At 48.5% G+C, this 12,726-nt stretch overlaps 1 protein-coding gene across 2 annotated transcripts in view; it reads left to right on the top strand.

Moving 5' to 3' along the window:
- Window positions 1-12,346, top strand: part of kat6a (K(lysine) acetyltransferase 6A) — a 33,513-nt gene extending 21,167 nt beyond the window's left edge. The window contains exons 7-17 of one of the 2 annotated variants that reach the window (XM_055050579.1): window positions 584-900; window positions 1,292-1,404; window positions 2,257-2,372; window positions 2,548-2,689; window positions 2,782-2,943; window positions 3,721-3,814; window positions 3,899-4,130; window positions 4,886-5,087; window positions 5,171-5,839; window positions 6,266-6,521; window positions 6,642-12,346. In XM_055050579.1, coding sequence (XP_054906554.1) covers window positions 584-900; window positions 1,292-1,404; window positions 2,257-2,372; window positions 2,548-2,689; window positions 2,782-2,943; window positions 3,721-3,814; window positions 3,899-4,130; window positions 4,886-5,087; window positions 5,171-5,839; window positions 6,266-6,521; window positions 6,642-9,937 — 5,599 coding nt within the window. In that variant the 3' untranslated portion in view covers window positions 9,938-12,346. Of the gene's footprint in view, window positions 1-583; window positions 901-1,291; window positions 1,405-2,256; window positions 2,373-2,547; window positions 2,690-2,781; window positions 2,944-3,720; window positions 3,815-3,898; window positions 4,131-4,885; window positions 5,088-5,170; window positions 5,840-6,262; window positions 6,522-6,641 lie in introns of both variants that reach the window. The other variant, XM_055050578.1, reaches the window with a different exon arrangement.
- Window positions 12,347-12,726: the final 380 nt, after the last annotated feature.

Genomic DNA, 12,726 nt, shown 5'->3' with positions numbered 1-12,726 from the left:
AAGAACCAGTGAAAGAAACATCTCAAAAATCTCCAAAGAAGACACTGAGCATCACTTCCTTTGACACAAAAATGGAAACAAAAAAAAAAGTCAAATTTTAGCGGTTGCAGGATTTCTCTTTCGTCTTTGGTAAAACACAAATTCCCCTTCTGGACCTAGATTTGTTTTGGTTGTATTTACCCAGAATGCCCTGCGCTACAGTCTGCTTCCTCCTTTTGGAGCGGTCTCCGCTCTGCTTGGCGTTCACATATGCGTTCAAACCGCACCAGAGTTCACTTCGACCGAACCCAGACTGAGGTTTTTACGCGGAGTTCAATTAAAGTGGACTAAGCAGGTCTCAATAAGATGCTTTGAAGTTTATGGATACAATTAAAAGTTCCCCAGATGCTTTTCCAAAATACTGTATATGCTACCGAAAGCTAACAGCTGCGACACATGCTAAGTCAGTGGTTCCCAAAGTGTGGGGGAAGCAGTAGAATGAGGGGGATTTTATTGTAATCCATAGGGAGGCCCAGAAAATCTTTGGGAACCACAGTGAGGCTGACCTTCAGTCAGGTTAACCTGCCATCCTCTCTCCCCACAGACCAGGGCGACCCTTCAAGAAGCTGGGAGGCCGAGGTCGGAGGAAGCGCTCCACCTCGGCCAACTCTTCCTCCAGCTCCTCTTGCGAAGGTTACCCCGGCGATGACCGGTTACTTTTCTCGATGCGCGGGGACGACGAGCAGTCCAACAGCAGCCTGCACTTCAACAGCAAGACCAAGGGCCTCATTGACGCCCTCACCAAGTTCTTCACGCCGTCGCCGGCGGGCCGCAAGGCGCGACAGGAGGTGGTGGACTACTCGCAGCAGTGCCGCATTCGGAAGAAGGCGGGGCGGAAAGGAGAAGGAGACGACGGGGGTGGTGAGGATGAGTCCGTTGTTATCGTCGGTGACATCAGTGCAATACTCTGAATTAAACGCATAAACCTTTATATCCCTCTTTTTGAGACGTTGAACCGTTCTGTATTTGTTACCGATTTCGGATCCGTCTCAGATGTTTTAGGGAAATGATTAAAAAAAAAAAACATTGCAGTTTTTGTGAGGTTATTTCTAATGATTTAAAGTAAATTTGAAGTTTGAAGTGTAAAACTGCAGAGTAGAGGAAATGCCAAGATTCTCATCAAGAACATTAACCACTTTATTTGTTGTATCCTCAAGAGCTTCGTGTATTTGTTTGCCTTTGTGGAGAATGTCGGTAGCTCTCTACTGCTATCGGATTTGCATTCATGTCAGCTCGTTGTTTCGGTTTGCAGACAATCAGGACGGCAGCGACTGGCGGGAGGACGAAGACAAACTCCCCGGACACGAGAACCTGACAGAAAAAGATATTGAACTGTTCAAACATATCCAGGAGATGGCGCTTCAGGTACGCATCCCTTACTATCTCAGAGGGGAAGACGCGAATGCACAACACGCAGAAGGTCAAACTCGGACAAAAAGCTGTGCTCCAAGCAGATTACGCTTGGTTGTTGCCCTCTTTTCTTCTTCTTTCTCCTTGTGTGTACACACATCCACTCCCACTTGTCAGTTAGGCTCATAAATTTTACTGTCAGTGCCCTGACAGATTAGACAGTAGATAAAGAGACGAAGCATAAATTCTGCTCCTTAATGTCCCGGGTTTATGTGTCACAGTAAACCTATGAGACGGTGGGTGTTTGGCCAGCATCGCAGAGGCCTTAATAAAAACCTGGATTCTGACTGGAATAGCAACACTGGGCGCTGAAGTGTTCGGTGCTGACAGAGCAGTTATTTCACTGTAAAAAGTGTGATTAATCTGGATGAGTAGCAGTGGAAAAGACTTCATGATTGTCATAAACTGCGGGCAGGGCTCATCACACTGGTCTGTAAAGATTTAATGGATTAAAGCTACAGGGTATCGTTAGGACAAGGCCTGTTCCCCCTGGGTATCTTAAACCTGCATGTCTTGATATGTGTCCTTTTAGGAATATCCCATACGTTTATTAGACAGGCGTAGACACAGCTAACTCAAAACTTAATTCAGCTAATGCTACATTGCCAATTTTAAACATTAGTTCTGAAACAGAGCTAGTTTTAAGCAATATTTCATTTCTTTTTAAAAATCTGTCGAACTTAATTCTCTTTATTTGGTAACCACTGTTAATCATGACCAGTCACTTCTTGGTCTATCTCTAATGCCTATCTTGACAATGATGAGCTGTTTGTGACCCATTTCCTCATCTGTCGTTGACCCAAACAGAAAGTCGGCGTGACTGGTCCACCAGACCCACAGATGCGCTGTCCGTCAGTCATTGAATTTGGCAAGTTTGAAATCCAGACCTGGTACTCGTCTCCGTACCCGCAGGAGTACAGCAGGTAAGCTAACGCAACCAAAAATATTAGCACAAAATGTACATGACTTACAATCGGTGCTCACAAGTATAGCGGTTACCTTTTAATCGTTCTGTTTTCTAAAGCGCCACAGGTTGTCGCTTGCTGTCGTCTAAAATCTGAATGGACTTGTTCCACATCTTCTCGTCCGTCTTCATAGGCTTCCCAAACTGTACCTGTGCGAGTTCTGCCTGCGCTACATGAAGAGCCGCAGCATCCTCTACCAGCACATGAAGAAGTGTAGCTGGTTCCACCCTCCGGCCAACGAGATCTACAGGAAGGACGAGGTTTCTGTTTTTGAGGTGAGCAATGTGTTCAGGGAACGCCACCGGGTGTCAAAAGACGAGACCAAAAGTCCTAATCGTTGGCGTCTTACCCTCTCGTCCCGCCACAGGTCGATGGAAACGTTAGCACAATCTACTGTCAGAACCTGTGTCTGCTGGCCAAGCTGTTCCTGGACCACAAGACCCTTTACTACGACGTCGAGCCCTTCCTTTTCTACGTCCTCACGCAGAACGACAGCAAAGGTTGCCATCTGGTCGGCTACTTCTCCAAGGTACACAGGGCTCGGAATGTGCAGAAGCTCTGTTATACTGAGATAAATACATTTACACCATCAAACCAGAACCAGTGCGCAGACAAACTTTTTATATTTTTGTACAGTCACAAGCTTCAGGTTTTATTCTAAAAGTTGTTGTAGAAGTTTAGCCACAAGTGGCTCTGTGGACCTTAAACAATGGCTCTTGATAAATTTGGCTAAAGGAATCAGAAGAAGCAGCAAATGTAGCTATAACAACAAATTATGTTTTTAAACCGTTTTTAATATTGTTCTTCCAATATTTGCACTAAAATTTCACTCTGAAAGTTCCAGTAATATTATTTTAGATCTGTTTTTCTTTTCATTATGTTGGAATTTCTGTGCTTTTTTTTATATCACATAATTTTCCATCCTACAGGGAAAAACACTAGCCATTATCGTTTTGCTAAATTTTGTTTACCTTCCTTATGAATTGTAAAGAGAGATTTTTTTTTTTAATATGACAGATTTCCTAAAGGAGATATTCATCTAAATTTATATAGTCTTTTTTTTCCCAAAGAAATTTTATGGGACATTATGAAACGAGGTGGGAGAATACTTCTCCAAGTGCAGTAAAAATCTAATTGGATTAAATGAAGTGAACAAACGCTGCAGGCACAACCTACAATACTATAGTGAAGGATCATTCATCAACTTTTCTCCCCTCTGCAAGAATGAAAACAGAATAAAAACCTTGATGTCCATTCACTCAAAGAAAAAATATTGCTAATAATTTTTTATTCTGTTCTTCTGCAGGAGAAGCACTGTCAACAGAAATACAACGTATCATGCATTATGATTCTTCCACAATACCAGCGCAAGGGCTACGGACGCTTTCTCATCGACTTTAGTGAGGACTCCCATCCACTCAAAACGCCTCAAAACATCGTCCGTCGTCTTACCCACGCATAAAACCGTTTTGTTGTTTTTCTAGGCTACCTGCTGTCAAAACGGGAAGGGCAACCCGGCTCCCCGGAAAAGCCTCTGTCGGACCTGGGCCGGCTGTCCTACATGGCGTACTGGCGCAGCGTGGTGCTGGAGTGTCTCCACGAGGTCCGCGACCGGCAGCTCACCATACGGCAGCTCAGCAAGAAGACGGGCATCTGCCCACAGGACATCACTACCACCCTGCACAGCCTCAACATGCTGGAGCAGCGAGGAGACAGGTCAGGAGCGACAGCTTAAAGCTTCACACGTCCAGAGCGGTTTCGGGCTCCGCTCAGGTTTCCTCAAGTTGTTGCACATGGTGATCGTGCTTAAAAGTAAAGCAGGGACGCCCGATATATCAGCGCTAACGATGACTGATATCAGTCACTTTTTAAGATGGCAGTATCGGTTCTGATAAGTAAAACCGAGCCGATATGAACAACAGATATTTATATTTATCTCATTGCAGTCTGTTTCTGGTCATTTTTTTCCCCCAAACGTGGTGAAATATAAATTTCATCAGCCATAACGGCAGCATTAATTGCGAATACTTGTATCAACCCAAATATTTGTATATCTGTAAAGTAAAGTGTAAAGATGCACTGATCCGATAATATCTGTATCGGTCCTGATGCTGAAAGAAATTCTAGATCGCATTAGATTCTATTTTCCACTTTCTGAACCATTTGAAAGGTTTGTTGCAGTTTATTTTTTACATGTTTGAAAAGTCAGCTCCAGTTTCATTATTTACTTTACATTGGCTGTTCTGTTAATTATCGCACTGACCGAACAAATTAAAGTTGTTCTTCGATGTTTGATCAAACTTGTGAAGCTACTAGAGTAAATAAATGTTACACTGGTGCAGAGCTATCAAACAAATTAGTGATTTGGTGCATTTAAGCCTCTGTTTAAAAAAAAAAAAAGAAACATTTCAAGTCAGTGTAGTACTGTTAAAATTGAAACAACTGTAACTGTTTTTTTCCATTTTGTGCAGGCTTGTGTTGGTGCGAAGGGAAAAGGTGGTGGCCAACCACATGGCTCGCCTCAAGGCTCGGCCACGACAGCTGGAAGTTGACCCCGAGTGTCTCCGCTGGACTCCAGTCATTGTCACAAACACAGTCGTCTCGGAAACGGATGGAGAGGAGGAGGAAGAAGAGGAGGACGATGAAGGACCAGACGATGGCAATCATAAGGGGGTAGGCACCACAAAATCGGGGTTTTTTTTTTTTTTTACTTAAATTGAGTCAAAGTTTTTGATATATTTCTATGATCTGAGCAGATGAAACCAAGCCACAAGATTCCAACAACACCCTGGCAGATGCAGCAGAGAGTGGAGAATGAAGAAACGAAAGGCTTCCTGGGGTTTCCCATCAACCAAAGCACCCCAGCTTCCCCGTCCGTCCATGGCCCACCGTCTGTTCCAGACCCGGCGCACCCTCCTCTGCCGACGAACGGCGAGCGTCGGCCGCGGGGTCGTCCGCCCAAAAACTGCCCCTGGGGCAAGATAAAAAACAGCACGCGCGTCGGACGGCCGCCCAAGATCCGCCCCATGGAAGACGAGGACAATGAAGACGATGAGATTCTGGGGGAGAGCAGGACGGCTGGCTCTTCAAGCAGCCCACCGTCCCTTTTCTCCATGGATAGACAAGGAGACTCCTCAGCTTTTCACTCTCTGGACTTGGCAAGGTATCCTTCAATAACCCCTACGACGCGAAGAGGGCGACCGCCGAGAAAGAAGAGGGGCCCGAAGCCGAGGCTTCCAGACGGGACTGGGGAGGGGCTGACACAGTCAGTCCTGTCCAGGTTAAATGAAGCGGCGTCCGTCGACAAGAGCTGCTTCAGCGAGAGCAGCGACGAGGAGGAGGATGACGACGACGAAGATGACGAGGAGGAGAGGGGATGCTCCCCGCCCATCCTCACCAAACCAGCAATAGGGCTCAAATGCAAGGTAAGGAACTGCCTGAAGCTGTCAGAATTAGAGATGCATCAAGAAGGCCAGGCAGCTGGGCTTCAATTGAAGTGAAAAGAACTCCAGTTCTAGATTGTCTGGGTGTGAAAGCACTTTTCAATCATTTTTAACTCTTCATAAAATAGTAAAATCTGATCTTACACCAATTGTTTTCTTTCACACATGGTAATAAGTTGCCTACAATTAGTTACTTTCTGGCAGGAAAGCAAGAAAAACAATAGTTTGAATCTTTTGTGCATGTCGCCTTATTAAATCATAGATCTTAAAAACAACAACAACAAACAACTGAAGATCAGAACTCCAAAAATTCTGACTGGTGCATCTCCAGTGTTAATCCCCTACAAACTGCAGTTCCAACTTTAGACAGAGATTGTGATGTCTAAATAAATTGTTCCTTCCTAGAAGCCCCTAAAGAGGCCTCGTTTTCGTCGGAGCAGTCACCCACAGAGCAGCGTGGTGACAGAGACCATTTCCGAGACGACGGAGGTGTTGGATGAGCCCTTTGTAGACTCAGACTCCGAGAGGCCTATGCCCAGACTTGTAGAGGAAACGTCCCTGGGCCACCCACTGCGTCGCTACCCCCCAGCGAGATCTGCTCTGAGATTGTCTGAGCCAACGCCCAAGAGAGCTCGCCACTCCAACCTCTCTGATTCAGAAGATGGTAAACAAATTGTTTTTGTTTTTTATGAAAGACATGAGGAGTTTAGTATAGATATTTCTACATACATTGGTGTAGGTTTTTCATATGGAATTCTTGCTTTTCTTCTTCTTGCTTTTCCAGAACTAACACCTGTGCTGAAACCCATATCCGCTCTGGCTGCAAGACCATCAGAGTTACCAATGGTCAACCCCGAGGTTCCTGTCAAGAAGAAGAAGGGTTGGCCAAAAGGAAAGAGCCGCAAACCGCAATGGGCGAAATGCGATCCCGGGAAACCCCCCGGTGGCGGGCCTAACCAAGAAGGCGGCCAGATCCAAAGCAGAGATTTGCACACCCCTAAAATCAAAATGAAGCCTGGCCGCAAGCCACGAATCTTTTACCTTCAACGGGAGGAGGCTGAGAAGCAGGAGAAGGAAAGACAGCGGCTGGACAAAGACTCCCAGCTGCTCCAAGGAGGGGATCACACTACCGCAAGTCTGCGACTCGGCGAAACTGACAAACAAAAAGACTCAGACGATGACGACTATTTCCCTAAACCTACCGAACAAAAAGTGCCCAAAAGGCGAGGGAGGCCGCCAAAGAACCGTTCCATCCACCAACCACCGCAGCCTGCCCCCAAGCCTCCTCCCACATCCGAGCTGGACGAAGAGGATGAAGAAGACGACGACGAGGACACTGAAACTGCCTGGGTGGACGACAAGCCCAGTCGTCCACCATCCCGTCCCCTTCTGTCCCCCTCGTCTTCCTCGTCGGCGTCAGGGCCACGGGCCCCACATTCTCAACCCCATGACGCAGAGGTAGCTGACGGGGAGGACGATGACGACAACGAAGACAGGGAAGAAGAGGAAAGTGGCAGCATGGGCAGCGGAGGCAGCAGCGTAACCAGGCGAGTGGCCGTCACACCGGGTTCCGCCAGTAGGCGGAGCGAAGAGCACGACGCAGATGACGAAGGGGACGGACATTTAGAAGACAAGAGCAACAGCTGCAAGTCGAGAAAAAGACGAGATTTGGATGACGAAGAAGACGAGGAGGATGAAGAGGACGAGGATGAGCCCACCTCTCGGCCAAACTCTCCTCCGGTCAAAGAAGAACCCCAGGGTGGTGAGGCTTTTTTAGACATGGACAACAGCGTGGTGCCAAGCTATGTCAGCAAGCAGGAGGAAGACGAGGACGAGGAGGAGGAGGAGGCTGAGAAGGAGGTGCAGGAAGCCAAGTCTCCGCCTCCTTCCGCTGACCCCGTGCAGGAGGAGAGGCGGCGCAGAGAGCAAGAGGAGTCGGCCGCAGCGGCTGCAGCTGTGGAGACGGTCACCGCTATGGCGGTCCCTTCTGAGAACATGCAGCTGGAGGCGCTACACCCGGATGACAAAGACGTCACGCTGTTGATGGAACCCCAACACGCACACTCCCACCCACACCAGCACTCCGAGTATAAAGAGGAGTTGGGCCAACACCACCCGCATCACCAGCATCAGCACTCCAACGAGCTGGACCTGGAGACGATGCAGGCCGTTCAGTCACTGACGCAAGGAGAGGCCCAGGAGGAAGAGGCAGAGCCGCAGCCCCACCATGGCACTTACCAAGACTGCGAGGAGACGCTAGCCGCCTGCCGGACCTTGCAGAGTTACAGCCACACGGGGGAGAACGAAGAGGAGGGTCTGCCATTAGTGGAGGAGTGCGGAGCTTCACAACACAGCAGCCCACTCCCAAACCCTCCAGTGCCTCCTTTGCCCAACCAGTCTGTCCGCTCAGTCAACAGTCCAGGGCTATCTTCAGGTGTCGTGGAGACCACAGCGGCGGGACAGAGGGGCGGTACGCCAGGCCCCGCCGGATCCACAGGCAGCAGCAGCAGTAGCAACACCGGCAGTGGCTACACCCAAATCACTCCAGAACACCCGAGCTCACTGTCCGCCCCATCCCAGCAGAACATGGAGACTTCTCCCATGATGGACGTTCCGTCGGTGTCTGACCACTCGCAGCAGGTGGTGGACAGTGGCTTCAGTGATCTGGGCAGCATCGAGAGCACGACAGAGAATTACGACAACCCCAGCAGCTACGACTCCACTATGGGCGGCGGAGGGGGCAACGGAACAGGAAACGGGGGTAATGGAGGGGCGATGTCTGGCGCCGTCGTGGCAGGACCCTCCGCAGCTTCATCATCTTCCTCCTCCTCCACCTCTGCTACTCCATCGTCTTCGCAGTCCAACAGTTGCTCCTTTGTGCAGACTCCCAGCCTCACGCCCTCCTCAGCCAGTGGGGGGTCCCAGTTGGGAATGGGCAGCTGTAGCCTCATTCAGCAAACTGGACCAGGAGCTAGTAACGCCGTGCCGCAGCCTCCGCCACCGCCGCCTCCTTCCAACACCCCCAGCTGTGGTATCAAGTCCCCTCAAAGCTGCGGGGTGATCGAGAGGCCCCCCAGCACCAACCAGCAGCAGCAACCTCAGTCGCAGAAAAAGGTTCCCCAGCAACCTGCTCAGCAGCCGCAGCAAACCCCCAATCCTCAATCCCAACCTTCAGCGCCGCCGCCACCACAGCAACAGGCGCTGTCCCAGTGCAGCATGGGCAACGGTTTCGCCTCCACACCCATGATCATGGAGATCCCAGAAAGTGGAGGGGGCGGAGGAGGAGGCCGTGCCATCTACGAGCGGATGAGCCAGGACTTCGGCACAGGGAGCTACCCTCAGTCCACGGCCACTTTCAGCCTGGCAAAGCTCCAACAGCTCACCAACACTATCATGGACCCACACGCCATGCCCTACTCGCACTCTGCCTCCGTCACGTCATACGCCACCAGCGTCTCCCTGTCCAACCCGGGCCTGGCCCCCTCGCCCCACGCCCTTCCTCAAGGCCAGCCCACCATGACCTCACCGGCCAACCTCAGCTCCGGCTCCATGAACCTGGGCTCGCTCCAGCTGCAGTGTAACATGCCGGCCACCAACATCAGCCTGGGGCCTCCGCAGTCGCACAGGCTGCAGGGGCAGATGGCCACGGTCAAAGGCCACATCTCCATCCGCTCCAAAGCCACGCAGCAGCTGGCGCCGGCCTCGCACCAGCAGCAGCTCTACGGCCGCAGCTCGGCCATGCAGGGCACCACCCGGACGCTGACGGTGCAGCGCGGCATGATGCCCAACCTCATGCCCACGCCCGCGCCGTACAACTCCATGAACATGACGCCCCTGAACGCCATGTCGGCCGGTTACAGAATGCCGCAGAGTATGATGAACAGCGGTTACCACAGCAACCCCCCCTACATGAACCAGCCAGCGCAGTACCCCATGCAGATGCAGATGGGCATGATGGGAGGGCAGGGTTACCCCCAGCAGCCTATGCAGCCCAATCACCATAGTAACATGATGTACACGGGCCCTTCCCACCACAGCTACGCTGGCGTCCCCAAACAGTCGCCGTACATGAGCAGATGAGCAGCGCGACGGAGATGCGGGACCAGAGTTGACGCTCATTATGTTTTTAAAACGCCCCTCGCTCCCCTCCGCCTGGTCCGGCGCCTCTGCTGGCAGCGAGGGGGGCGGGGCTAGGGTGATCGGAGGCGGAGTGTGCTTGGATTTCCTGTTCCTCTGCGCAGTCATTTTTGTCCAGGTTTCTATTTTATTTTTTTTATTTTTTGGGGGCTCGGTTTTCCCTTCAGCTGGCTGTGTTCGGGGATTCGGGACGCGTACCGCAGGGCTGAGTCAGGGGTCCCCTGTCGTTCGAAGAGCCAAAATGGGGTACAGTGTTCCCCGGCCCCTGGAGTGGGAGGTCAAGAACGACCAAAATAAAAAAATTAAAAACAAAAAAAAAAAAAAAAAACGAATGACCCAGAGAGACAATACAGGAATTTCTTCCTCCAACAGACTTCGAATGAGATTTAAAGAACGGTTAACTGAGTATATCCAACCATGCACACAATCTTTTAATTGATATAGGAAGCCTTATCTTTAAAAAAAAGACCATGAAAGCTTGTAGGTGGACTGTTTTGTTAAACATAATGTTAAATATTATTTTTCTTGTCGTTTTTTTGTTGTCTTTTTTTTTCCTGTTCCTATTTTTGGAATACTCGTGTGCAGTCCGACCTCTTATATGCTTTTGTCTTTATATGTGTGGCATTCTGAAACGGTGATACACACACAACCCGCTAGGCCTCTCTGAAAAGGTCGAGCGTCCCTCCGAGGCAGCTCGGGTCAGACGACGGTTCCTCCGAAACAATTTAAAAACAAAACGAAAAAAAAAAAAAAGGGGAAGGCTCGCGCATCTGAGGCGGCGTCCGAGCTGTTTTTCCAGAGTCTCCCGTCTTCCCAGATGGACAGTGTTGTACCAAAAAACACGGCAAAGACGGAGGAGCCGAGCGCGTTACTGTCTTATTAATGATATATCCATAAAAGAAACAAGTAGCATTATTTTCCAGTTTGCTGCCACTTGGAAACAATTTTAGATGTAAATATTCTGGTACTTCCCTTACACACGTATATATGTAACATCCACACACGCTGACTAGCCGTCGCCAATCGGCGGCTAGCTCAAGAACGTCCAACATTCAACTCCCTTCTTTTTGTCCACACTCCACTGACCGGCGGTGTACAGCGTCAGTTCTTGTTTTTAGCAGCTTGGGGGAAGCAGAGTTGACCTGCTCAAAGTCAAGGGTTCTTTTTCTTTCTTTCTTTTTTATGTTTTTAGTTAAAACTGTAGTGTTTGTTTCTGCACTCCCACTGACTAGACGTTTGGCAGCAGACATCCAGCCTTTCTGAAAGGTGTGCCTAAAATGCCTGATCTAGTGCTCGGGTCGGCCCTCGGACGGAGGCGCACTTAAGCTGAAGCAGGGTGAGAGACGGGTGAGCGCTCCTACTTTCCCCGAGGGGGACGGCGTTCAGATGACGGGTGTAAACAGGACGCTCCATGTACCAGTATTTAAAGTCAAAAGAGGAGGGGATTTTTCTTTTGGTTGTTTTGTGTTTTTTGTTGTTTTTTTTCTACATGCATACTTTCTTTTGAGTGTATCGCTCTGTTCTGTACTCGTTTCTTTCGTCATTTGGTTTCTGAATTTTATCAGACTGGGCAGCTTTCTTTTATGACACAAAAGCTGACTCTTTTTGTCTTTAGAAAACTATTGTAGAGATTTTTTTTTTCTATAATATAAAAAGGAAATTCTGACATTGATATTGGTACTGTCATTTTTTTCCCCCTCTGCCCTCTCCCCCCCTGTACCTTCTCACTTCTGTTTCAGGAAAAGACAACAAAAGAAAAACAAAAAAACATTTTTTTAGCTCGCCTCTTGGATAATTACTAAGAAATTCAAAATGTGCAAAAATTACCACTCACTTTTAGTGACTTAAAGATGCCTTTAACCTCTCCATTCCATCTCATCTCTAGAGTTTTTCTATCTTTGTGTAGTATATTAATGCTATTTTAAACAAAAGGACTACAAATATCTAAAGGTCACTTGGCATTCTTTTCGTTTTGTTTATTGTTTTTCTTTTTTACTCGTGTGTGTGTGTGTGTGCGCGCGTGCGTGCGTGTGTGTGTGTATAGGATGACTTCCTTACATTTAAGAGGCATGTACAAATGAGCTCGGTATATTTGTCTGTTTATATTGCTTCCCTTTTTGTATCCTTTGTAATTGTACATGTTGCGTTGTATGCTGAGAGAGAGAGCGCAAAAATAAGAGTCGTGGGTGACAGACAGCGGAGCACACCGTGAAGGTTGAGTCGTGCTCAGCCGCCTCAGCTCTCTACTCTGGCCCTGTGTATTTCAATTTATTCATTTTATTTTTATTTTTCTTTCTTAGCAAGAACTCTGTACATTTTAACATAAAATGGAAATAAATTATGTTGAGCCACTCCCGTTTCTTTCCTGATGAAGCGGTCGTCGCCTCCAACCAGGCCTGGAAGGATTTTTAGGCTCTGTTAGCATGTTGACTTATTCATGTCTTCACAATCACATACAGATTGATTAACTATCTTTAAGCAGTAAGGGGAAAGCCCAGACGACGATGTTATGGCTTTGGAAACCTGACAAACGACACATTTGGGTTAATTGGAGACACACTAAACGAGTAACTTTTCTTGGTTAAAAATTCAGCCAAGATATCAGAGAGTTGTGCAGTCGGTTCATGCTTTTGAGAAATTTACCAATGAAGGTGCCTTGTTCGTCTTTTCAATTTTATGCAAGTACAGACATGGTGTAAATGTCCAATTACCCTACCGCTCAGGAAGGAGAC

The sequence above is a fragment of the Poeciliopsis prolifica genome, unplaced genomic scaffold (genome assembly GCF_027474105.1).
Source record: "Poeciliopsis prolifica strain line A6 unplaced genomic scaffold, Auburn_PproV2 SCAFFOLD031, whole genome shotgun sequence".
Lineage (NCBI taxonomy): Eukaryota > Metazoa > Chordata > Actinopteri > Cyprinodontiformes > Poeciliidae > Poeciliopsis > Poeciliopsis prolifica.
This window is presented reverse-complemented; position numbering and strand designations above follow the sequence as displayed.